At 43.6% G+C, this 26,766-nt stretch overlaps 1 protein-coding gene across 2 annotated transcripts in view; it reads right to left on the bottom strand.

The window, feature by feature from the left end:
* POLD1 (DNA polymerase delta 1, catalytic subunit) overlaps window positions 1–21,624 on the bottom strand; it is a 120,567-nt gene extending 98,943 nt beyond the window's left edge. Inside the window, exons 1-6 of one of the 2 annotated variants that reach the window (XM_075840166.1) lie at window positions 21,444–21,624; window positions 16,061–16,267; window positions 15,214–15,324; window positions 3,869–4,009; window positions 2,071–2,196; window positions 1,163–1,331 (exon numbers count right to left, since the gene is read on the bottom strand). In XM_075840166.1, the coding sequence (XP_075696281.1) occupies window positions 1,163–1,331; window positions 2,071–2,196; window positions 3,869–4,009; window positions 15,214–15,324; window positions 16,061–16,256 (743 nt within the window). In that variant the 5' untranslated portion in view covers window positions 16,257–16,267; window positions 21,444–21,624. The remainder of the gene's footprint in view (window positions 1–1,162; window positions 1,332–2,070; window positions 2,197–3,868; window positions 4,010–15,213; window positions 15,325–16,060; window positions 16,268–21,443) is intronic. The other variant, XM_075840167.1, reaches the window with a different exon arrangement.
* Window positions 21,625–26,766: the final 5,142 nt, after the last annotated feature.

Genomic DNA, 26,766 nt, shown 5'->3' with positions numbered 1-26,766 from the left:
ACCCATGCGAGTCCCATTTTCACGGATCACCATAGACTTGAGTCTATGGGCCGACACAACGGCCATATGAAAGGCCCCATTGAAATACATGCGTCCGGGTGACCGCAGTTGTTTTAACGGCCGTCACACAAACATATTCTATGTTCGTGTGAATAAGCCCTTATATGCATGTATATGATCAGTCTAAAACTGTAAGTGCATAGTGAGAGACAACGAAGTAAAAAAAAAAAAAAAAAACACTGGAATTTTACTAAATTATTATTAGGAATTGCAACACGTACATGCAATGGGTTCTTTGGAAGGATCTTGCTACTGGCAGTGATGAAAAAATTGCAATGAAGGAAACACCATGCAGACATGGCGGCCGTGTCACAATCAAAGACAAACGATGTATTACAGAATCTGAAGTAGAAACGTTCATAAGAAATTCTCGTGCTTTCTCTCGCCATCCTAAAGTGAACATGTAGAGCAGACGTGGAAATCTGCCAGAATAAACTTCTCCTGGCACTGATCCAGCGGTACCAGCTCTAGATATTTTAATACCTAATATTTCAAGGCATTATTTTGCTTAAGACATTAATGGCATATTGCCAGGATATTGGGGTCCGACCGCTGTGACCGCCGCCTTGCCCCTGCCACCAATTGCCTAGTTGAGAAAACCCCTTTTAATTTGCCGCTTCTGACATTATACATGGTGGAGTCATCACTACCAAGAAATGGTAGACTGTCAGATGGAGCCTAAAAGATCCTTTTACACCGCCAATATTGGCTGTAAAATTGAGCGCTGATCAATGAGGCGACTCGTTGATCGGCGCTCATTTGCTCCTTTCACAAGGAGCTGCATATGGGGACGAGAACTCGTTACTACGATCGCTCGTCCCCATGAATTTGCATCATTTCGGCAGTACGTCTCCGTTTACACAGGGAGATTTGCTGCCGACAACGTCAATATTTCTTGCTGCATAAACGACACAATCAGCCAATGAACGATCGTTTCCCCGTTCATCGGCTGACCGTTGCCCTATTTACACAGGACAATGACCAGGAACGAGTGTTCATATGAACGTTTGTTCGCCTGATAATTGTCCCGTGTAAAAAGCGCCCTAACAGTAAAGCGGATATAAACAGGCTATTATAAAACAGCACAACATTTACAGAATACCTGATTTCAAAGTCAATGTTGGCTTCATAGGCTTGATAACATTGCATAGGTAAGCTGCCAATCCTGATCCCCTGTTCTAAGAGACGCTTGGCAGGTGCGATTAGACGTGGAAAGGCCATGGTGATTTTAAGAAAGGAAGTAATCCTCTTCCCATGATATCCATACATATCTACGGTACAAAATAAATACAAATGTCAGTGTTACGGATGAAAACGGGACTATTATTACAACAATACTGGTAGCTAATTAGAAATCTCCTAATAATTATATATTGACCTGGTTTAGAAGAATGGGCCCAAAAAAAAAAAAAGAACCCTTTACAATATATTCAGCTCATTATTTCTGCCCTATTCCTACCAGTCCTAAGTTTCCCACTCTCCGTGACAGCCATGTAATGTCATGTGACTGTAGCAGCCAATCACAGCCCGCTACGGTGAAATTTCCACCATAGCGCGTCATGTGACATTGAATGGACAACTGTACTGAAAACATGATTACAGTACGGGACAGTTGTCCTGCAGCGAGGCAGGGACTCCTAGCATCGTACATAAGTATGATGCTAGGAGCCCGGCTCCCTGCACTGTGTTCGGTCCGGTACTTGCGGCCGAAATACGTCCGTCAATTACGGACGTAATTAGTGTGTGTGCACATACCCTTACAGGTGCCATTTTTAAAAACACTTCCCCAGCGTAAATCGCCGGTGGAGCGACGGGAAAGGGTTAAGCGTATACATAAGTAAACTACTATTTTATTCAGGCTGTCCGATGCTTAGGAAACCCCACAATGTCAGACGTCACTACGGGAGACAGCCGGCATGGTTGGAGTTATTCTTAAAAACAGTTTACACAGGCAAGTGGAGAGATTAACCCTTTATAAAACACTACGGGGCTCGTGGGACAATCACTCACTCTCTTTCATACAGATGTCAACCGCCAGAACTGCCTGTGAGAGTTGGTCTTTGTTCGAGCGCATGTCCTTGATCACTATATTGTTCAGTTCCTTCTTGAAGTCGTTCAGGTGCTCTTGCTGGAAGCCTGAAAATCCAAGATAATACAGTTATATTATATATAGAAGAATTTAAAGGAAGTTTGTTTTCTATTAAAAACCCAATTTCTTGCGCCATCAGTAGCGGTTGTCAGCTAGAACGTACAGCTGACAACTTGCTACAATGGCCGAGATGGAAGTTAGCTCCAATCCTGTCTGTTTAAAGAGAAACTTTCACTATCCCATACATGTGCAGCTGAGTTCACCATGTTATAGGAACTGTTGCACAAACCCTGGGGCACTTGGAATTACCTGTATAGCCTCCGTCGTTCTGGAGAGATCGCTGCCATTATTACTGGCGCCCGATATGTTATTTAGCACCTATATTGTCAGTGGGGCGTTCCTGGACATGGAAAGTGCAGGGGGGCATGATCGTCAGCGCTCTGACACTGTCCAATCAGCTGCGGACAGTCTCAGAGCGGCTTCTGCTGTGTGATCTCTCTCGCGAGATCACAGTCTTCTCATCACTGGCTGACAGAAGGAAAGCTTCTGCTCCTTGGCGGCAGCAGCGGCGGCATCTGTGCTGTGGATCACTGCTGGGTGTGCGCGCGCTCTCCTTCTCTCCCCAGCTCCTGGCAGCCAGTAATGAGAAGACTGTGTGATCTTGCGAGAAAGATCACACAGCAGAAGCCGCTCTGACACCGCCCGCAGCTGATTGAACAGTGTCGGAGTGCTGACTATTACACGTCCAGTACACCCCACTGACAGTACAGGGGCAAATTTACATGTCGGGCACCAATAATAATGGCACCGATATCTCCAGAACGGCAGAGGCTAGACAGGTAATTAAAAGCGCACCAGGGTGCTTGCAGCAGCGCCTATAACATGGTGGTATGGGGGTAGTGAAAGGTTCTCTTTAACCTCTTAAATGCTACGGTCAACAGCAACACCTAAAAGGCGTTGCAGAGGGAGGTGACTCCATCAGTGAGCCCATTGGCATCCCCACGACAAAATCGTGGGAGGCCGATGGGTTGCCATGGCTCCCGGGTCTGCCATGGATGTGAGCCTATGAGGCCCTGCCAGAGGCCTAATAGAGTGTCTGTCAGTTTGATACTGACAGACATAATAAACTGTACCACATAAGAAGTGCAGTGTATAATGCAAGTGATTGCATGTTCCCTAAAAAAAAAAAAAAAAAAACGTATTTCCCTTACAATACGCTTTGAGAGAAAAAAAAAAAAGGATGATATAAAATTTATATAGCTGCATCCGTAAAGAACCGCAATATAAAATTACCATGTTATTTATCCCACACAGTGATCTCCATAAAAAAACAAACAAAAAAAGACAAAACAGAATTGCTGTTTAAATTCATTCCGCCTCCCAAAAAAAGTTATAAAAAAAGTTGTATATACCATAAAATTGCACCAATGAAAATGCAGCTTGTCCCGCAAAATCATACAGCTCCAATGAGGGAAAAATAAAAATGTTGTGACCTTCTGAATATGCCACAGTTTTTTTTTTCTTGGGTCCGGTTCTCCCATTTTTCTTCAGGGGGGGGGGGGGGGGGCTCACCAGCAGTCGATGACAGGTAGAGCAGATCTATTTCAAACAATCCCAAATAACCTTGATGGATCCCACTGACTTTTAATGGGGTCCATCAGGTTTGGTCTTCATACATAACCCCAACTAATATAGAAACAAAATGTCTCAGACACATACCAGTCTGGCACGGTACATAGAAGTATGGGGCAAAGCCGTGTATATGGCAGCATATGCTGTTCCCGTCTGCTGTGACCCCAAACGTCCGGATAATGGGAACAGGTCCTTGCGTAGCACCGAGCATTCCAGAAATGTGTGACCCTGCAAAACATCATTAGATAAGTACCGGGCAACAAAGCTCACAATAATTGCTTGATATGAAATAATGTTACGTAGTAACATAGTTATATAGTTCGTACGTTTGAAAAAAGACATGTCCATCAAGTTCAACCAAGGGAAGGGAAACATTTCTACACATTCACACAGGAGCTGATATTTTTTCGTTCTAGGAAATTATCTAACCTTTTTATAGCCATCTCCTGTCCCTGCTGTGACGGCTCCTGCGGTGACTATTCCATAGATTCACAGTTCTCACAGTAAAGAAGACTTGTCACCTCTGCAGGTTGAACCTTTTTTTCTCCAGACGGAGGGAGTGCCCCATTATTGTTTGAGGCGGTTTTACATGGAACAGGATTTCACCATATTTTTTGTATGCGCCATTAATATATTTATATAAGTTAATCATGTCCCCCCTTAGTCGTCTTTTTTCAAGGCTAAATAGGTTTAGTCCTTTTAATCTTTCCTCATAACTTAAATTCTCCATGCCCCTTATTAGCTTCGTTGCTCTTCTTTGTATTTTTTCCAACTCCAGGGCATCCTTTCTATGAACTGGAGCCCAGAACTGAACTGCATATTCTAGATGAGGCCTCACTAATGCTTTGTAAAGTGGCATTATTACATCCCTGTCCCGCGAGTCCATGCCTCTTTTAATACACGACAATATCCTGCTGGCCTTTGAAGCAGCTGATTGACATTGCATGCTGTTATTTAGTTTATGATTTACAAGTACACCCAGATCCTTCTCATCAAGTGAATCCGCCAGTGTAGCTCCCCCTAGGACATATGATGCATGCAGGTTGTTGGTACCCAGATGCAAAACTTTATATTTATCTACATTAAACCTCATTTGCCAAGTGGACGCCCAAACACTCAGTGTGTCCAAATCAGCTTGTAATTCACGAACATCCTCCATAGACTGAACATTACTACATAGCCTGGTGTAGGGATGCACGGTGCATCGAAACTTCGATACTGTTTCGATACTGTGCATCCCTAAACGGTTCGATACCGCTATTTCGTGTATTTCGATACTGAGCTGCGCAGCCGCACAGCTCAGTATAGTAATACATGAATGTATGGGAGCGCGGCTGCGGCTGTGTAATTCAGCCACAGCCCCGCTCCTGAGTCATGATAAGTTCGCGGGGTCAGGATGATGCGATGCGGCCGGCGCTGCACTAATGAGCGGCGGCAATGGAGACAGAACATGGCGGGCGCACTGCAGAACACCCCCATGTTCTGTCTCCAGTGCCTGAACCGCCGCTCATTAGTGCAGCACCGGCCGCACCTCCTCATGCGCACTTGTTGTCAGGAGCGGGGCAATGGCTGTATTACACAGCCGCAGCCCCGCTCTATAACGGCGGAGATCAGAGAAACCTCTCATCTCCGCCGTTATTCCCCTGAATGCTGCGATCACAGCTGACTGCAGCATAAAGGGGAAAATGAGAAGGGGGGATGCCCCTGGATCGCGTCACAGGGAATTCCTTTGACACGATCGAGGGCCATACCATATATGGGCAGACAGCCCAGGGTCTATTGACGGACCCCAGGGCTGTCTTACCATATTTCATGTTGTTAAGACATACCCAAGTATGCCCTAACAACTGCCTGTGTGCTATCCGTCCACAGGCTAATGTACTGGCACATATCTGATATATGTCAGTACATTAAAGTTTAAAAATAAAGTAATGTTAAATCTAAAAAAAAAAACACACATTCACCTTTTTTACAATAAACATTAAAATAAGTCTCAATACATAAAATACACACATTCAGTAATGGCGCGGACAACAATGTTTTTGCATCATTTATGACGTGTGCGCTGTAAAAAAAATTAAATAAACACGGCTTTCATTCACTTATTAATGTGAGGCGCGAGGTGCGATGAATTTACCCTCCATGTTCCTCACATTAATAGTAATTAACCCCATCAGTACCTCGCACATTAACCCATTATGACTGAGAAACATGATGGGATTAATTACTATTAATGTGAGGCGCGGTCAAAATTCATCACACGTCGCGCCTCACATCAGAAAACGGAAGAATTTATTTTTTTATTACTGTTGGCAAAAGTATCGAAATTGGTATCGAAATCGCAATACTAAACGAAGTATCGGTATCGAAGTCCAAATTCTGGTATCGTGACATCCCTAGCCTGGTGTCATCTGCAAAAATAGAAATAGTGCTATTAATCCCATCCTCTATATCATTAATAAATAAGTTGAATAATAGTGGTCCCAGCACTGAACCCTGGGGTACACCACTTATTACCGGGGACCATTCAGAGTAGGAATCATTGACCACAACTCTCTGGATACGGTCCTTGAGCCAATTCTCAATCCAACTACAAACTATATTTTCTAAACCTATAGTCCTTAATTTACCCATTAGACGTCTATGAGGGACAGTGTCAAATGCCATTGCAAAGTCCAAAAACACTAAATCCACAGCGGCCCCTCTGTCTAGGCTTCTGCTCACCTCTTCATAAAAACAGATTAGGTTGGTTTGACAACTTCTGTCCTTAGTAAAACCGTGCTGGCTGTCACTTATAATGCTATTTATTGTCACATAATCCCGTATATAGTCCCTCAATAGCCCCTCAAACAGTTTCCCCACGATGGATGTTAAGCTTACTGGTCTATAATTACCCGGGGAAGACCTAAAGCCCTTTTTGAAAATAGGCATCACATTTGCCCTGCGCCAGTCCCTTGGCACTATACCAGTCACTAGAGAATCTCTAAATATTATGAAGAGGGGGACAGAAATAACTGAACTAAGCTCTTTAACCCCTTCCCGACATTTGCCGTACATGTACGTCATGGAAAGTACGGACTTCCCGCATCTTGCCGTACATGTACGCCAAATGTTTGGGACCGGCTCAGAAGCTGAGCCGGTGCCATCATCACCGGATCTCAGCTGTATCTTACAGCTGACATCCGGCTGTAACGGCGGGGACCGAAATGAGCTTCGATCCCCGCCATTAACCCCTTAAGTGCAGCGCTCAAACGCGATCGCTGCACTTAAGGTGTTTGCAGCTCATCGGAACCCCAGTAATGAAATTGCCGGGGTTCCGGTGGCTGCAATGGCAACCGGAGGCCTAATACTGGCCTCCCGATCTGCCTAGCGATTTTTCAAGGACCTAAAATTAGGGAACCAGGAAAGGGAGGGCCCAAACATATCTGCTGGAAGCGACGGTGCCCGTATTATACCAGGACAACACTTCCCAGCAAAATTCCCCAAACTACAAAGGTGCGGAGTGTGGACCAAAAGGGGGATAAGAAATGACACCATTTATCAGTGCGACACCGGCCTGTGCGGAAAGGATTGCTTCACAGCGTAACACACATCTATGGATCATTTTATTGTTTTTTTTTACCCCATTATTATACCACCTGACTATGCCCCTTATATACTCCGCCCGGCTTACATGTAACCCCACATTATACACGGAAACACCAGTAAGACTCCAAAACAAAACTACTACCAAGCAAAATCCACGCTCCAAAAGCCAAATGGCATTTCCTCCGCTCTGAACCCTACAGCGTGCCCAAACAGCAGTTTCCTTCCACATATATGGCACCGTCATAACCGGGAGAACCCTTTTAGCAATTTTTGGGGTGTGTGTCTCCAGTGGCATAAGCTGGGCACGACATATTTGCCACTGAATGGCATATCTAGGGAAAAATATAAATTTTTAATTTGCACCATCCACAGCGCATTCATTTATGGAAAAGATCTGTGGGGTGAAAATGCTCACTACACCCCTTAATAAATGCCTTGAGGGGTGCAGTTTCCATAGTGGGGTCACTTCCCAGGGGTTTATTTTTATTATTTCACATCTGAGCCTCTGCAGTTGTGAACCAATACTTTGTAAATCGCCAAATTAGGCCTCAATTTCACATGGTACGCTTTCACTCCTGAGCCTGGTCGACTGTCCAGGCAAGAGATTAGGGCCACATGTAGGGTGTTTCTAAAACCAGGAAACCCAGCATAATAATTAGAGAGCTGTCTTGTTATGGTGGCACAAGCTGGGCACCACATATTGTCCACATATCTGTGGAAAAAATCCCATTTTCACTCTGCAACATCGAGTTCACACTAATTTCTACAAAACACCTGCAGGGTTAACATGCTCACTACACCCGTAGGTAAATGCATTGAGGGGTGTAGTTTCCAAAATGGGGTCACTTCTGGGGGGTTTCCACTGTTTTGGGCCCACAGGCGCCCAGAAACCAATCCAGAAACATCTGCACTCCAAATGGCGGTCCTTCCCTTCTGAGCCCTGCCGTGTGCCCAAACAGCAGTTTATGACCACATATGTGGTATTGCCGTACTTGGTAGAAATTGCTTTACATATGTTGGGTTCTTTTTTTCCTTTATTTGTTGCGAAAATGAAAAAATTTGCGCTAAAGCTACGTCTTATTGAAGAAAAAGGATTGTTTTTATTTTCACTGCCCAATTCTAATAAATTCTATGAAACATCTGTGGGGTCAAAATGCTCACTACGCCCCTAGATGAATTCCTCAAGAGGTGTAGTTTCCTAAATGGTGTCACTTTTTGGGCGTTGTCATTGTTTTTTCCCCTCAGGGGCTTTGCAAATGTGACCTGGCCGCCGCAAACCATTCCTGCTCAATCTGATCTCCAAAAGCCAAATAGCGCTCTCTCCCTTCTAAGCCAAGCCGTGTCTCCAAACAGCCGTTTATTACCACATGTGGGGTATTGTTTTACTCGGGAGAAATTGCTTTACAAATTTTGTGGTGCTTTTTCTCCTTCAGTCCTTGTGGAAATGAGAAAAAATTAGCTAAACCTACATTTTCTTTGAAAAAATTTAGATTGTCATTTTCAGGGCCTATTTCCAATAATTTATGCAAAAAACCTGTTGGGTCAAAACGCTCACTATACCCCTAGATAATTTCCTCAATGGGCGTAGTTTCCAAAATGGGGTCACTTGTGGGGGGTTTCCACTGTTTTGTCCACTCAGGGGCTTTGTAAATGTGACATGGCCTCCGCAAACCATTCCTGCTAAACTTGAGCTCCAAAAGCCAAATAGCGCTCTTTCCCTTCTCAGCCTCGCCGTGTCTCCAAACAACCGTTGTTTACCACATGTGGGGTATTGTTTTACTCGGGAGAGATTGCTTTACAAATTTTACGGTTCTTTTTTACTCCTTTAGTCCTTGTGAAAATGAGAAAAAAAATCGCTAAACCTACATTTTCTTTGAAGAAATGTTGATTTTAATTTTCACGGCCTACTTCTAATAATTTCTGTAAAAAAGCTGTGCGGTCAAAATGCTCACTGTACCCCTAGATAATTTCCTTGAGGTGTGTAGTTTCCCAGATGGGGTCACTTTTGGGGGATTTTGACTGTTTTGGCACCGCAAGAGCCCTTCAAACCTGACATGGTGCCTAAAATTTATTCTAACAAAAATAAGGCCCCAAAATCCACCAGGTGCTCCTTTGCTTCTGAGGCCGGTGCTTCAGTCCAGTAGCACGCTACGGCCACATGTGGGATATTTCCTAAAACTGCAGAAACTGGGCAACAAATATTGAGTTGCATTTCTCTGGTAAAACCTTCTGTGTTATAAAAAAAATTGTACTAAAAATTTATTTCTGCAAAAAAATATGAAATTTGTAAAATTCACCTCTACATTGCTTTAATTCCTGTGACATGTGTAAAGGGTTAAGACATTTTCTAAATGCTGTTTTGAATACTTTGAGGAGTGAAGTTTTTAAAATGGGGTGACTTTTTGGGGGTTTCTAATATATAAGGCCCTCAAAGCCACTTCACAACTGAACTGGCCCCTGTAAAAATGGCCTTTTGAAATTTTCTTGAAAATGTGAGAAATTGCTGCTAAAGTTCTAAGCCTTGTAACGTCCTAGAAAAATAAAAAGGATGTTCAAAAAACGATGCCAATCTAAAGTAGACATATGGGGGATGTTAATTAGCAACAATTTTGTGTGGTATAACTGCCTGTCTTACAAGCAGATACATTTAAATTGAGAAAAATGCTAATTTTTGCAATTTTTCGCTACATTTTGGTGTTTTTCGCAATTAAATACTGAACATATCGAGCAAATTTTGCCAGTAACTTAAAGTCCAATGTGTCACGAGAAAACAATCTCAGAATCGCTTGGATAGGTGAAAGCATTCCGGAGTTATTACCACATAAAGTGACACATGTCAGATTTGAAAAATGAGGCTCGGTCAGGAAGGTCAAAAGTGGCTAAAGAGGGAAGGGGTTAAGAACTCTAGGGTGTAACCCATCTGGTCCCAGGGCCTTGTGTACATTTATTTTATTTAGTTTGCACCATATCTACATTCATCCAATTCAGTATATCAACTGATATATTAGCAGCACTGGCACCGGCTACATCAGCTGCTCTTTCTTCTGTTGTATATACAGAGCTAAAGAACCCATTTAGTAACTCTGCCTTCTCTTGATCCCCTGTGACCATCTCTACATTACCACTATTTAGGTGACCACATGTCTTAGAATAAAAGTATAGCGTGGCCGACGTATGTCAAAGGGGCGCTGTGCTGATCAGAGTGCTCTGGCCCATGTGTTTTAACAATCCTGGGAGTACCAGTGGATGCCCACTATGATACATTTATGCACATGATGGGAAAATCCTTTAAAAGGGGTCATATCACCATAGATAACCTCTTTCCTATGGGGTTGCCGGGACCCCTGGCACAGACAAATTTTGCTGGATGAAGCCATATTACAGATAAATATTTGCCCTTGTAATACACAGACAGCCCAAGTCTACAAGAGTGAGAAGCTACATATGGGCGGCTCTTTGCTCGGGTTTATAGAGTGGGGATCCCGGGCAGGGGACCCGCTTTTTAATATCTATGTGCTCTTGGACTGGGCTTATCCTGATGTTACGAGCCCTTTAACTTAGTTTCTGGAAAATCTAGGTGACAGTGAATATCGCCACCATTATAGCTCTTACAGAATGGGCTCATATTTTCTGGTGTACTGAATGGCAAGTGTGTCCAGGTATACAGTAAATTTACCTTATGTCACACAAAGAAATGTGGATAGACACGAATGTCGGACTTGGATTGTGGCCATATAGGTTGCGGCGTTACAGTTATTAGATAATTTATTACACATTATAACAAAAGATCAATGCATGCGATTTAGGCCGAATTCAGACGAACGTAGATTACGTCCGCGTGACGGCAGTTAAAACAACGCCCGTCACATGGACGCATGTATTTCAATGGGGCCGTTCACACGGCCGTTGTTTCAATGGACCGTTAAACAATACACCATGTCCTATTTTCTTCCGTTTTCATGGATCCCTCCATAGACTCATGTCTATGGGGATCTGTGAAAACGGAACCCACACGGGAGGGGGAACTCGCACGTGAAAAACTTCAGGTTTTTCACGTCCGAGCTTCCCGACGTTCGTGTGAATCTGGCCTTACAGATACGCTACGTGCTGAATGCCTGCTTACAGTCAATGCCTTAATACAGGACACTGGTCCTTGATAATTGTAGTAGTTACAAATGTCAGATATCCAATACCAAAATAAGGAATTGTTTTTTTTCTTTCATAATTTAATGCCCCGTGTAGGAGTGCAGATTATCCCCAGGGGAATTCCTAATCCTGACACCACCACAATAATTTACTCTCCTTGGAATCACAATGAGGGGTATAATAGAAGAACGATGCCAAGTACAAAGAAAAATGAAAACTGCTTCCCTATGGCACCAATAATAACCGATTTAATCATCTCAATTGCTCTACTTCCCTATTTACACAGGCTAAAGAGTGGTAACTGCCTGCAAACACATGACGTTCGCTTCATCTGGCAGGGGACTTTAAATCCTGTGGTTTCAGGTTTTACTCACGTGAACGTATTAAAGGAACAGTGTCACCCCAAATTTTTTTTTTATATCAGTTAGTGTTACGTTTGCATTTATTTGTGTGTTTGTGTGTTACTTTTTTGGATTTTTACACTTTTTCTTCCCTATGGGGGCTGCCATTTTTTTTTCCACATACGACACATACAGACATGGAATACGGCAGCTCCAGTCCCATAGGGACTGCGAACGTGGCCCGTTCCATCCACTATGGTGTACGCTGTCTGTGTGGGAACGGCGCATGCGCCGCTCCCACACAGTCCAAATTGAAATGCGCGCCGTCCGGCGCCATTTTCCTGTGGACCGGAAGTCGCGGCCGGACAGTAAGATTACTACTTCCGGTCGCGGCTTCCGGACTTGTGCACATGGAGCAGCGGCAGCAGACGGAGCGGACGGTCCGGAGGGAGCGGCGGTGACTGGAGCAGGTAAGTGATTTCTATGTATGTTCGTGTTTTACTGTGTGTTTACTAGTGTATGTTAACCTTCTACACTGTGTGTTAGCTCAAAAAATGGCGACACACAGTGTAGGAGGTTAGACCGTTCAATCCCCTCGTTTCTCCCGGCACTAGCCAGGATAAAGGAGGGGGGGATTCTGAGAGCTCACTAGAGCGAGGGATTTTTACCCAATTTTGCAGCATAAAGCAATGTGGTTGCTTTACCACATGCAATGCTGCAATTTTGGGAATTGCTCCATCTAGTGACCAGCACAGGGAAATATTATAAATTAGAATCCAATTTATAATATTTCCTGATTCGTGAAAAAAATAAAAAAAATTAGAACAATGTTTAATCACCCACACACTAATTGTTTAACTAAAAAAAAACAAAAAACATTTTTTGCTAACAACACATTCCCTTTAAATTATAGGCAAGGCCTCTTTAGATGGCCGTTTACTTGGGTGCATTTTAGTGTCCGTATTACGACCGCAATTCCCAAACCCACAGCTGTTCTAAGGAACCAGTTATCGAAGGATCCTATGGTGATGTAAATCAGTAAATCAGTAAATCAGTAAACTGTAACTTTGTCAGTATTCATTCTATATGGTAACCTATTTTGCATCAAGTAGGAACATAAAAACAAATGAAAATAGTAGGCCACTTACATTCACACAACCTGTTGACAGGTGTGGTGCTGTTTTTGGAAGACAGCCATGTTTTTCTAAGCCTTGACAAATCATTTGAGGCTTTTGGTCACATAGTAGTAGTAATGCACTACAAAAACGACATGTAAATACAAATGTAGGCAGCTCTGTACCTAAGAAGGGATGTCTGCTTTGAACGATGCCTGCAAGAGTGGCCCCTGGCGATAAGCTGATCACAGGGCATCCCCACAGCTGTAATCTGTAGGGAAACTGGCAGCAAGTATTCTAATTCCCTGCAGTGCTACCACAGGTCAAATGAAGAATTACCCAGTGCCCACCAAAATCAGTGGGCTGTCCATGGAATGCATGCTCTTTGTTACCACTCTGGGTAGTGAGGGCCCTCAATGTGGGGCAACCTGTGTTAATTGAGAATTCCCGAGTAGATTGAATGCCCACCCATTAAGTGAACAGGACTGAGCTGCAATACCTGCAGTAAATTAGCCAAAACTCATACCCGCAGACTCTAACTAGGCCTGTACCATTGCGTAGCTATAGGGGTGGTGCAGCGGTAGCAGTCGGAACTGGCCCTAATGTCTGAGGCCCAAAGGCTCCTCTGCTACATAGGAAGACACCAGTATTATGAATGGCACATGGTCGGTGGGAATACGGTTACGGATTTTGCATTGGGGCCCAAAAGCTTCAAATTACGTAGTTACAGTTTCAACAGTAAAGGGAGACGTGCCTCTAATGCGGAGGGGATTCATTTATAGAACACGACTTCAACGTCTACACCACAGGAGATATGACTCAATAATGTATAAATGAATCATGGAGCATATATTCACAGTCCTAAAACCCTACGGAAAAAGTCACTACATTATTATCAAATGTACAAAAAAAATTAATCAGAATTCTTAAGATTTCAAAAACTTCCTCTGCAGATTTTTTTTTGCAGCAGGGTGTGAGGTCGATTTACAACCATGGCCGAATTCCCACGCTTCAGCCATATTGAGAAGCAAGTTACAATTCAAGTGAATGGGATTTGTCAGAATTAAATGAGAGTTTTACAGGATTCTGCACTTTTTCTCAACAGCATAATGCCTTATAGAGGGGGTTTTAGTCACGGCCAGGTTGAGGTTTTTGCCTATTGGCTGCCATGATAAAGACCCCAAACCTTGAAAGAGTTCTCTTTTTTACTTATTGGTCAGGAAGGTGTAAATGGCAGGAGGTACAAAGTTAAAACATATTTTATAGTCTATACAAAATCTACGTCCAAAGTTAAAGGGTTATTCCCATCTCATAAAGAGATGGCAAATCAGATATGCCATCACAATAAGGGACAGGGCTTAATGGAAAGGCGGGCGTAGCTTAAAATTCCATTACAATGCGCCAAAGATCTGGCTTAAAATTTTGATGCAAATTGAGCCAAATCAAAAGTGGAAAGGAAAATTGTCTAGAAAGTCTAGAAAGATGCACCAAATTTATAAAACAGAATGCACCACTGTGATAAATTTGCCGTATCTGACTGCATGGTCTAAATTTACACAGTCTAAAACTTAGTAAATCTGCCCCACTGTATCCGTTATCTTGACAGATCCTGAAATACCGCATCTGCTATAGACTATTTTCATCTGAAGCGGAATTCACAAATTCGCAGGCTGCGGAGTTCAATTCCATGAGCATGTACTGCTTGTTCAGTGTCTTCTCACATGCTTGCTCTGGCAATTTGCATTCTGGTAGTGTACATATGCTGTTCCTGGTCATGTGAGCGGTGACTCAGCAAACAGCGGTCGCAGCGTTTAGGCATCAAATAGGATCGGCCACAACGAGGTCACCTGCTCCGTGGGGCGGCGGCGACAACCAATGAAAGCAGAAGTCCTCAGTTAGTGGTGATTACAACCTATTAGAAAATACTAGTACATGTTTATGTGCCACCCCTGAGTCACTAGAGACAATTGATAAAATTTGCTTGAATACGTAAACTGTATGTGCACAAACAGCGAAATACAGAGTATCGCATTACAGGACTTAATCTGAGTTGTCATGTGATTCTAGTCGAAAACAGCCGAAAAAAACAAAACAAAAAAAAACAGCTTTTGGACAATTTCGTAAGGTGAAAACAAAACATGAAAGGGGACATCACAAGAAGCATATATTACAGTGTTCAAAGTTTGTTCAACTGATCTTTTCTATAGCACTCATGAATAAATCTCCTTTTTCTCCAACTTACCAATATAATGGTCTAGTTCAATCTGATGAAAGCGCAAGGAATCCTTCTGTGGATCAAGCAGAGGAATCGGCGGCCTCAGCCACTTTGGTGAAATGTTGACTGAAAGTTTATCTGAAAGAAAGCATTTGCAGTTTGTCCATCATTTCAGGATTTCCTCTCATGGATACATTACAGGCTTTATGGGTCTGAACCGGTAGCAATGACATATCTCGGATTTGGACTCCTCGTTGATCGGCGCTCGTTTGCTCCTTTCACAAGGAGCTATTATCAGTAAGGTATGGGGTTGAGTGCTCGTTACTCGTATCGCTGGTCCCCATACATTTCTATCATGTCGGCAGCACGTCTGCCTGTTTACACAGGCCAATGATCTGGAACGAGTGTTCTGTGAACGCTCGTTTGCCCAATCAGTAGCCCGTGTAAGGGCCTTGTATCCTTCAATACAATCTGTCCAAGACTATTAGATCGTGGCACTAATCTCTACCTGTAAAGGGTCACAATGAATGGATCAGCTCATTATATGCACTGCAGAGAAATTCCCAGCATCAAATTTCCATTTCCATTTATCCGATGACCTAATGTATCATGGATAAGGGACAAGACGGCATAAATTGGGGTGAGGGGAAGCCAATTGTATGAGTGGGTGAAAACGTAGTCACTTTACAAGACATAGTGACAGCCACTTTGCTCCAGGATATTATAGGTGCCACCTGGCTATGTACACCTGGCACTTGACCACACAATCTCCACAATAGTGTTATAGTCGCTGTGAGCACAGGAAACAGCACGGCCTCAGATTTATAATAAATAATTTTTGTTACAATAGGTTTTTCATAAAAAATATGCCTACCAACAGGTAAGACGTCTACAGTGGGATAAGAATCGCTCCGCTCCATAGCCATGTCTGCTTCAACCTCTTCCAGGAACGCCAGCTCCTCTTCGAACTGGGACGGACCATCATCATCATCCCAATCGGTCTTCTTCTTCTTGGTCTGGGAGGAGGAGAAGCTTCCACCAGGTGCTCCTTTTTTACGCTTAAATTCCATTGTTATGGTTTCTGGAAAGAAGGAATGACATTTCTCAATCAAGAGTAAAACGCGTGAACAGATATCAAATAAACTGAGGACCATTCATGATCGAGAGTCCAGAAGATACCATGAGGTTGGCCAATTTGGATGGAGCCATTCAAAAATCTGATTGGGATAGAAACCTCCAAAGTTTTTATGAACATCAACCAACGAGTTTTGTCCTTACACCAAATCTGTAGATCCGTCATATCTGAAGCAAAAGTTGCTGGATGCTGCTGGGACCGGTCAATCATGAAATTGTATCTGAGCAAATATAATGCAATGCTGTGCTCTGCACTTCTTTGGCAGTGGCTTACCTCCGGCAGGAACGAAGGATCGGGCATTTTAAAATCCATACAGCCAGGATTCCTTATAATGCCAGGCTTATCACACCCTCCATTCTCTATAATGCCAGGCTGATCACTCCCTATATTCTCTATAATGCCAGGCTTATCACACCCTCCATTCTCTATAATGCCAGGCTTATCACACCCTCCATTCTCTATAATGCCAGGCTTATCACACCCTCCATTCTCTATAATGCCAGGCTGATCACACCCTCCATTCTCTATAATGGCAGGCTGATCACTCCCTATATTCTCTATAATGCCAGGCTTATCACACCCTCCATTCTCTATAATGCCAGGCTTATCACACCCTCCATTCTCTATAATGCCAGGCTTATCACACCCTCCATTCTCTATAATGCCAGGCTGATCACACCCTCCATTCTCTATAATGGCAGGCTGATCACTCCCTATATTCTCTATAATGCCAAGCTGATCACTCCCTATATTCTCTATAATGCCAAGCTGATCACTCCCTATAATGCCAGGCTTATCACTCCCTATATTCTTTATAATGCTAGGCATATCACTCCCTATATTCTCTATAATGCCAGGCTTATCACTCCCTATAATGCCAGGCTTATCACACCTTCCATTCTCTATAATGCCAGGCTTATCACACCGTCCATTCCCTATAATGCCAGGCTTACCACTCCCTACATTCGCTATAATGCCAGGCTTACCACTCCCTATAATGCCAGGATTATCATTCCCTATATTCTCTATAATGCCAGGCTTATCACACCCTCCATTCTCTATAATGCCAGGCTTATCACACCCTCCACTCGCTATAATGCCAGGCTTATCACACCCTCCACTCGCTATAATGCCAGGCTTATCACACCCTCCACTCACTATATCACTCCCTATATTCTCTATAATGCCAGGCTTATCACTCCCTATATTCTCTATAATGCCAGGCTTACCACATCCTACATGCTCTATAATGACAGGCTCATCACACACTTCATTCACACATTCCATGCTTATCACTCCCTATAATGCCAGGCTTAACACACACTCCATTCTCTATAATGCCAGGCTTATCACTGCCTATATTCTTTATAATGCCAGGCTTATCACTCCCTATAATGCCAGGCTTATCACTGCCTATATTCTTTATAATGCCAGGCTTATCACTCCCTATATTCTCTATAAAGCTAGGCTTATCACACCCTCCATTCTCTATAATGCCAGGCATATCACACCCTCCATTCGCTATAATGCCAGGCTTATCACTCCCTATAATGCCAGGCTTAACACTCCCTATATTCTCTATAAAGCTAGGCTTATCACACCCTCCATTCTCTATAATGCCAGGCATATCACACCCTTCATTCTATATAATGCCAGGCTTATCACTCCCTATATTATCTATAATGCCAGGCTTATCACACCCTCTATTCGCTATAATGCCATGCTTATCACTCCCTATAATGTCAGGCTTATCAGACCCTCCATTCTCTATAATGCCAGGCTTACCAGGCTTATCACTCCCTATATTCTCTATAATGCCAGGCTTATCACACCCTCCATTCGCTATAATGCCAGGCTGATCACTCCCTATATTCTCTATAATGCCAGGCTGATCACTCCCTATATTCTCTATAATGCCAGGCTGATCACTCCCTATATTCTTTATAATGCTAGGCATATCACTCCCTATATTCTCTAGAATGCCAGGCTTATCACTCCATCTATTCTCTATAATGCTTGGCTCATCACACCCTCCACTCGCTATAATGCCAGGCTTATCGCTCCCTCCATTCTCTATAATGCCAGGCTCATCACACCCTCCACTCGCTATATCACTCCCTATATTCTCTATAATGCCAGGCTTATAACTCCCTATAATGCCAGGCTTATCACACCTTCTATTCTCTATAATGCCAGGCTCATCACACCCTCCACTCGCTATAATGCCAGGCTTATCGCTCCTTATATTCTCTATAATGCCAGGCTTACCACTCGCTATATCACACCCTCCATTCGCTATAATGCCAGGCTTATCATTCCCTATAATGCCAGGCTTATCACACCTTCTATTCTCTATAATGGCAGGCTCATCACACCCTCCACTCGCTATAATGCCAGGCTTATCGCTCCCTCCATTCTCTATAATGCCAGGCTCATCCCACCCTCCACTCGCTATATCACTCCCTATATTCTCTAGAATGCCAGGCTTATAACTCCCTATATTCTCTATAATGCCAGGCTTACCACATCCTACATTCTCTATAATGCGAGGCTTATCACACACTTCATTCACAAATTACATGCTTATCACTCCCATAATGCCAGGCTTAACACACACTCCATTCTCTATAATGCCAGGCTTAACACACACTCCATTCTCTATAATGCCAGGCTTATCACTCCCTATATTCTGTATAATGCCAGGCTTATCACTGCCTATATTCCTTATAATGCCAGGCTTATAACACCCTCCACTCGCTATAATGCCAGGCGTATTGCTCCCTCCATTCTCTATAATGCCAGGCTTATCACACCCTCCACTCGCTATATCACTCCTTATATTCTCTATAATGCCAGGCTTACCACATCCTACATTCTCTATAATGCCAGGCTTATCACACACTTCATTCACACATTCCATGCTTATCACTCCCTATAATGCCAGGCTTAACACACACTCCATTCTCTATAATGCCAGGCTTATCACTGCCTATATTCTTTATAATGCCAGGCTTATCACACCCTCCATTCTCTATAATGCCAGGCTTATCACACCCTCCATTCTCTATAATGCCAGGCTTATCACACCCTCCATTCGCTATGCCAGGCTTATCAAACCCTCCATTCTCTATAATGCCAGGCATATCATTCCTTATATTCTCTATAATGCCAGGCTTTTCACACCCTCCATTCACTATAATGCCAGGCTTATCACACCCTCCATTCGCTATGCCAGGCTTATCAAACCCTCCATTCTCTATAATGCCAGGCATATCACACCCTCCATTCTATATAATGCCAGGCTTATCACTCCCTATATTATCTATAATGCCAGGCTTATCACACCCTCCATTCGCTATAATGCCAGGCTTATCACTCCCTATAATGCCAGGCTTATCACACCCTATAATGCCAGGCTTATCACTGCCTATATTCTTTATAATGCCAGGCTTATCACTGCCTATATTCTTTATAATGCCAGGCTTATCACTCCCTATATTCTTTATAATGCCAGGCTTATCACTCCCTATATTCTTTATAATGCCAGGCTTATCACTCCCTATATTCTCTATAATGCCAGGCTTATCACACCCTATATTCTCTAGAATGCCAGGCTTATCACACCTTCCATTCTCTATAATGCCAGGCTTATCACACCATCCATTCTCTATAATGCCAGGCTTATCACACCATCCATTCCCTATAATGCCAGGCTTATCACTTCCTTTATTCTCTATAATGCCAGGCTCATCACTCCCTATAATGCCAGACGTATCGCTCCCTCCATTCTCTATAATGCCAGGCTTATCACACCCTCCACTCGCTATAATGCCAGGCTTATCACTCCCTATATTCTCTATGCCAGGCTTACCACATCCTACATTCTCTATAATGCCAGGCTTATCACTACCTATATTCTCTATAATGCCAGGCTTATCACTGCCTATATTCTTTATAATGCCAGGCTTATCACTGCCTCCATTCTCTATAATGCCAGGCTTATCACACCCTCCATTCTCTATAATGCCAGGCATATCACACCCTCCATTCGCTATAATGGCAGGCTGATCACTTCCTATATTCTCTATAATGCCAGGCTTATCACTGCCTATATTCTCTATAATGCCAGGCTTATCACACCCTCCATTCTCTATAATGCCAGGCTTATCACTTCCTATATTCTCTATAATGCCAGGCTTATCACACCCTCCATTCTCTATAATGCCAGGCATATCACACCCTCCATTCGCTATAATGCCAGGCTTATCACTCCCTATAATGCCAGGCTTATCACTCCCTATAATGCCAGGCTTATCACTCCCTATATTCTCTATAAAGCCAGGCTCATCACACCCTCCATTCTCTATAATGCCAGGCTTATCACTCCCTATATTCTCTATAAAGCCAGGCTCATCACACCCTCCATTCTCTATAATGCCAGGCTTATCACTCCCTATATTCTCTATAAAGCCAGGCTCATCACACCCTCCATTCTCTATAATGCCAGGCTTATCACTCACTATATTCTCTATTATTCCAGGATTATCACTCCCTATAATGCCAGGCTTATCACCCCCTATATTCTCTACAATGCCAGGCTTATCACCCCCTATATTCTCTATAATGCCAGGCTTATCACCCCCTATATTCTCTATAATGCCAGGCTTATCACTCCCTACATTCTCTATAATGCCAGGCTTATCACACCCTCCATTAGCTATAATGCCAGTCTCGTCAGAGCCTACACTTTATATAATGCCAGTCTCGTCAGAGCCTACACTTTATATAATGCCAGTCTCGTCAGAGCCTACACTTTATATAATGCCAGTCTCGTCAGAGCCTACACTTTATATAACGCCAGTCTCGTCAGAGCCTACACTTTATATAATGCCAGTCTCGTCAGAGCCTACACTTTATATAATGCCAGTCTCGTCAGAGCCTACACTTTATATAATGCCAGTCTCGTCAGAGCCTACACTTTTTATAACGCCAGTCTCGTCAGAGCCTACACTTTATATAACGCCAGTCTCGTCAGAGCATACACTTTATATAACGCCAGTCTTACAGGGGGCACATATGACGACTACTAGACACGTATATAACATCCACGCTCTGTACTCACTTCCCTTGTTGCAGCAAAACGCTCCCACTCTCCCGCCAAAGTCTCCTCTTCCCGCACTCGTGCACTCCCCCAATCTGTCGTCGTTGTCATGGAAGCAGGACGCTGATTGGCCCCTTTCAGTGGATGAAGGAGACTCCGGAAATACTGCGTGTGGCGAATGTTAATGACGACACTGATCACGCTGAGTGTGGAGAAAAGCAGAGAGTATTGCGTTAGAGTTCCGCACAGCGGCCCCTGGCGGTAGAGTGTTGTCGGTGCATGCGAGTACTGCGGCGCAGGTGTGAATTGTTATTGCTGCAGGCCATAGATCACCAGAGTCCCAGGGGAAGAAAGACGCAAACACAATTGCAAAATAATGGAAGACTTAAAGGGGGACTCCTCATAGATCTATCATTGGACAGATCATATTGGTGTGGGTGTGTGAGCTTTTATAGAAGGGAGGGGGGTCCTAGTAGCAAAAGAAAAAATCTAATGGCAGAATCTACTAGTGCTGATTTGGGAGGTATAGTTCAGTGGTCTACAACTTGTTTCAAAACTACAATTCCCAGCATGCTGTCCGGGTTGGAGATCAGTGGTCTGAATCAAGTATTACCGCTTTTGTCTCATTCTTCAATGCATCCAAACATTAAAATAGTCTCTAACTTTTCTACAAACTTTGCAGAAATCAATAGTAAAAGCGAATATAAGAAACTTATCAGGCTCCTCATCTCTGACATTTATGGAATATCCATAGGTCTTAAAGGTCCCACAGACGAGGTTCCCCCCTTACCTATTTCTAGTGCACGGCCCCATGACCCTCATCCTATCTTCTTGAAGAAAAGTGGATTTCCACAGCACCCACTGTAACAGCAGCTCCCCACTCTGCAGCGATAGGGATTCAGGTCCCTGTCCAGAAATCCCTTCCAGACCTTCCTTCAATGGTAACAAACTTAGGCCTAATTCACACGAACGTGTCCGTTTTGCGGGCATAAAAAACGCAGCATTTTTCCTGCGTTGATGCTCCGTGTGACATCAGTGTATGGTGCGTGTCTGCGTTTGTTACACGCGTATGTCATGCGTTATTTACGTAGGCAAAATAAACTGAAGGAGGTGGTTTTATTTTTCTCATCATTTCTTTAGCAACTGTTGCGTGAATCACACACAGCACACGGATGTGCGTCAGTTTGCTGTCCGTGATTTTCACGCACCCATTGACTACAATGGGTGCGTGATGCGCAAAAAACGCACAAGTATAGGACATGTAGTGAGCTTCACAAAGCGGGCACACGCGTGAAAAACACTGTCCGAATTTCCCCATCGACCTGCATAGGTCCGTGTGACGTCTGTTATTTTCACACGCGTAACACGGACGTGAAATACGCTCGTGTGAATTAGGCCTTAAGGACAGCATCCAACTTGGCCAAAAATATAGTGTTTATTAAGGCCCCGTACACACGACCGTATTTTTCATCTATCCCGAAATACTGGCTGCAAATACGGATCCGTAGGTATCCTATCCGTATGTATGTAGTCCGTAAAAAAAGAGGGAGGATGCAAATGATGTCATCAACATGTTGCCTAGCAATGCTTCCATAACTACGGACGGTATACGGATGCACATCAGTAGCCGTCCGTATTTACGGAAGCTCCCATAGACTTCTATGGGAGATTTCTTGCCGTAATTATGGACAAGAATAGGACAGGTTCTATCATTTTTTCAGCACGGACGCCCATCAGTAAAAATACTGAAAGGTGTCCGTGGCCAATAGAAATGAATGGGTCCGTAATTACTAATGAAAAATACTGTCGTGTGTTTGGGGCCTTACCTTAGTGAAACTGTGTGCAACTTACTCAGGTGCAGGTTTACGAGATGTCATGGCAGCGTCCCAAGCAAAACCCATCTGTGTCGGCGTTCCTAAGCAGCAATCGCGCATGCGCGCGCCAAAAGATAGCAGCATCATCAGTACAGCGACTGGGCATGCGCCAGAACCATCTTTGTTTCTGGCTAAAAGCCGTTACTTAGTATAGACGCTATCTATGTTCATATGCTAATATTTCGTACGTCACCCCATCAGTGTAATTACAGCATGTCATCGGGCCCCGACCATAGTGCGCCAATCAGAAGAAAATATGTAATAGTTGACTCCGCTATTGATTCAGTCGGAAAACCGGAAACCTGCCGGATTGGTGACGAACGGAAACCATTAGCGATGTTTCCGTCACCATTGAGATCAATGGTGACTGAAACGGAAGCTGTGCTTTCACTTTCCGTTGCGGGGTTCACCCGACGGAAATCTCCGACAGAACCCCGGAACGGAAATGACCGGTGATGTGAACAGGCCCTAAGCTAAGATAGATTCTAATGTAGATTTTGAATATAGACGCCATATTGCGTTAGGGGGTAAAGTCCACATATAGCACTCCTATCTACGGTCATCAGCCTAAAAAAGGCCGTCCACTCCAACCAATATTTATATAATGCATCAGAAAATGTTCTATCTAGAAACAAATACCGCAGCTATTATTCGTTGAAAAATAGCACAAATCACCTGTACTCCTCAGAAGTATAAGATAATGTACCTGTTCTAATGATTTTAACACCTTACTTGTGGATCACAACCCATGGGTGTTCACTAAGGGACCGAAGATGCGCCCCCCCAGTGATGCACCAACGTCAACGGAACGATCATAAAACCATCGTCCCGTAGAGTGCAATCACCTCCCATGTAGTCTGACCTCCATCCCAAGGGTCAAGGTAGTCATTTAAAAAGAAAAACAGCGCTGGAATCAGGGAGACAGCGCTATTCAGGTCAGATAACCAGTTCAACTTATATGATCTACTGACAGGTCCTCTTTTAAGGACATATTGTTTTATTTTTGAGGGTATATGTTATATAGGTTTTCCTATCTGAAGCATTTATGGCGTATTCACGAAATATGTCAGAATGCCTGATAGGTGGGGGTCCTGTGTCAGGGACCCCCACCAATTAGGAGAATGGGGTGCCCTGTTCTCCGTTTGCCATTGTAAAGCAGCCACCAGGCTTCGCTTGCATGATGTCCTCGAGAATATAGTCTGTGTGAGTAACGAAAAGAGCCGAGCCTTCTCCCAATCATGGATTTCCGGAATGTGGGTATGCCATAAATGCTTCAGATGTGAATATCTCTTTAAATCCCCTAACAGATAGTGGTCCGCCATTCCGGATCATTATCTATTAAATTGTAGAGCGCCCAGCACGCCCCTGCATTACGCGGACAGCCCATTGATTCCAATAGGAACTGTTTAATGCTTCATTTCCCCTGTATGATGTTGGGTTCCCCTACAGATTACTGCTGTTCACTAGGATCCTAATCAGGGGGAGACCCTGTGATCAGTCAGGGGAACCTTATAACAAAAAGGGATTGTCTAAAGAAAACAATTCCTTTAATTTCTATAGTGTATACAGATACTATACAGTGTGACGTCATCGTACATGGTGATCAATGACATCACTGGAGGCAAGGTGATCGGAGCAAGTATAGCTGTTGAACAGGGGCCTCAAGCTACACTTCTACATGACTAGATAGAACATTTATCCCATTTGTGGGATTTCAAGATTCTTGAAGAACAATTTTACTTATTGCAATAGATGATCTACAACCGTTGATAAATTAATCCTTATTGTCGCCAAATAACACATTGAGTGGAAGGAGGTCACATACACATAGGGTTAATCATTTTATTTTTATTTTTATTAATAAGCAGAAAATAAATACAGAAATTGCTGGAAGTTCCTTGTTTTGTTACCACGGCATTAAGTAGGTTGTACCAAATAAGTGACAATCAGGATCATGAGTAGGATAAATAGTGACTGAGCGAGGGATAAAAAAAAAAAAAAAGCAGAAAGACTTGATTGTGAGTTAAAAAAGTACCGCAATTATATATGCAAATCAGGCAGTAATGGGGAGATGAGAACAGATTTAAAGGGGCTGTCTCATAAAAACAACCCCTGCCTAAATGCTCTATGAGGGTATATGGACGTCCCCTAAACATGATCCCCACCCTATGAACCAGAATAGAGAGCTGCTCTGTAAGAGCAGCTTCTGTTCCGGCGGATCCAGCACGTCCATGCGTTACATGGACAGCCATTTATTTGAATGGCCGCCTTGTAATATTGCATTTCGCCTGCAGACTCGGCTTCCCCGCTGATAACAAATGATCGGCGGGGGTTAGGGAAGCCTAACATTGATACGCATATAATTTACCTGTGTGTGAAGTTCCTTTTATAGGTATACTATACCTGTTCTAATGCTATTATGACTGGAAAATGTTCTCAGTGATCGGTCAAGGCACCGGAAATTATTCCGTCTAGTCACTTTGATGCCCTGGACGTGCTTGGCATAGGTTAATTAAATGTGTTAGGGATACCATCATATAATAAGAATATTTCTATAGCGGCAACATATTCCGCAGCACTTTGCAATTCAGAGGGTACATGTCCTTTTTGGTTATTGCGACCAAAAGATCTAGTGTGGACAAGGAGTGCCTAGGGCTTCTTGATTGGGTAACGTTATCTACTGGCAGCTTTATGTGGGGTATATCACTAATCCTCCATCATGAAGCTGTATGAGCCCCCTGAGCTGTCAGACCCTTCCCCAGCAGAGGAGTGACTTGAAGTTCCTGGACCTCATTACAAAACCCTTACCAGGGCCAACTATCTCGTGATAGGGGTCTTTGGGCCCCATCAGGGACAGAGTGTGACTGCAACCTCTACACCCCCTATAGTTACACCCCTGTCCTCCAAATAAATGATGATATAAAATGTTGGCGTAAACTATTTCTACTTCATCTTAAAGGGGTTGTCTCAAAGACAGCCCCTGCCCGCATGCCCTGTTAGAGCATATGGATGTGACAGAGAGCAGTCCCACGCTTCGGACCACCCTCTATGCGCCAGAGCATACAGCCGCCCTGTAAGACCTGCTCCCATTCATGGCGGACTCAAGCTGTCCATGTAGCACATAAATGGACATCCATCTTAATGGTGGCTATGTAACTACATTTCCCCTTGAGCGACTACCGCAGGGGAAACTTCTGGCAGGCTGTGGCTTCCCTCAGCTGTTTGTCGGTGGTGCCAGGAGTCGGACCCGCACGGATCGGCTAATCGTCAGGGCTGTTCCATGAATCAACCCCTTCGGTCTTTTCAGCTATTTCACGGTCCTCTCCAGATGTACGTGCTGCTCTAGTAACATTAGTTTTACTGTGCCATGAGAAGAAGTTGTAAATTATTTCGATATGGCACCAGTGTATGCAGCTCAGTGACAAGATAGGGCGGTGGATTAACTTGTACATAGTTACTGACTGGATCAC

Source organism: Rhinoderma darwinii, chromosome 10 (assembly GCF_050947455.1).
Source record: "Rhinoderma darwinii isolate aRhiDar2 chromosome 10, aRhiDar2.hap1, whole genome shotgun sequence".
NCBI classification, from domain to species: Eukaryota; Metazoa; Chordata; class Amphibia; order Anura; family Rhinodermatidae; genus Rhinoderma; species Rhinoderma darwinii.
The sequence above is the reverse complement of the archived record's forward strand: the minus strand, read 5'-3'. Positions and strand labels throughout refer to the sequence as shown.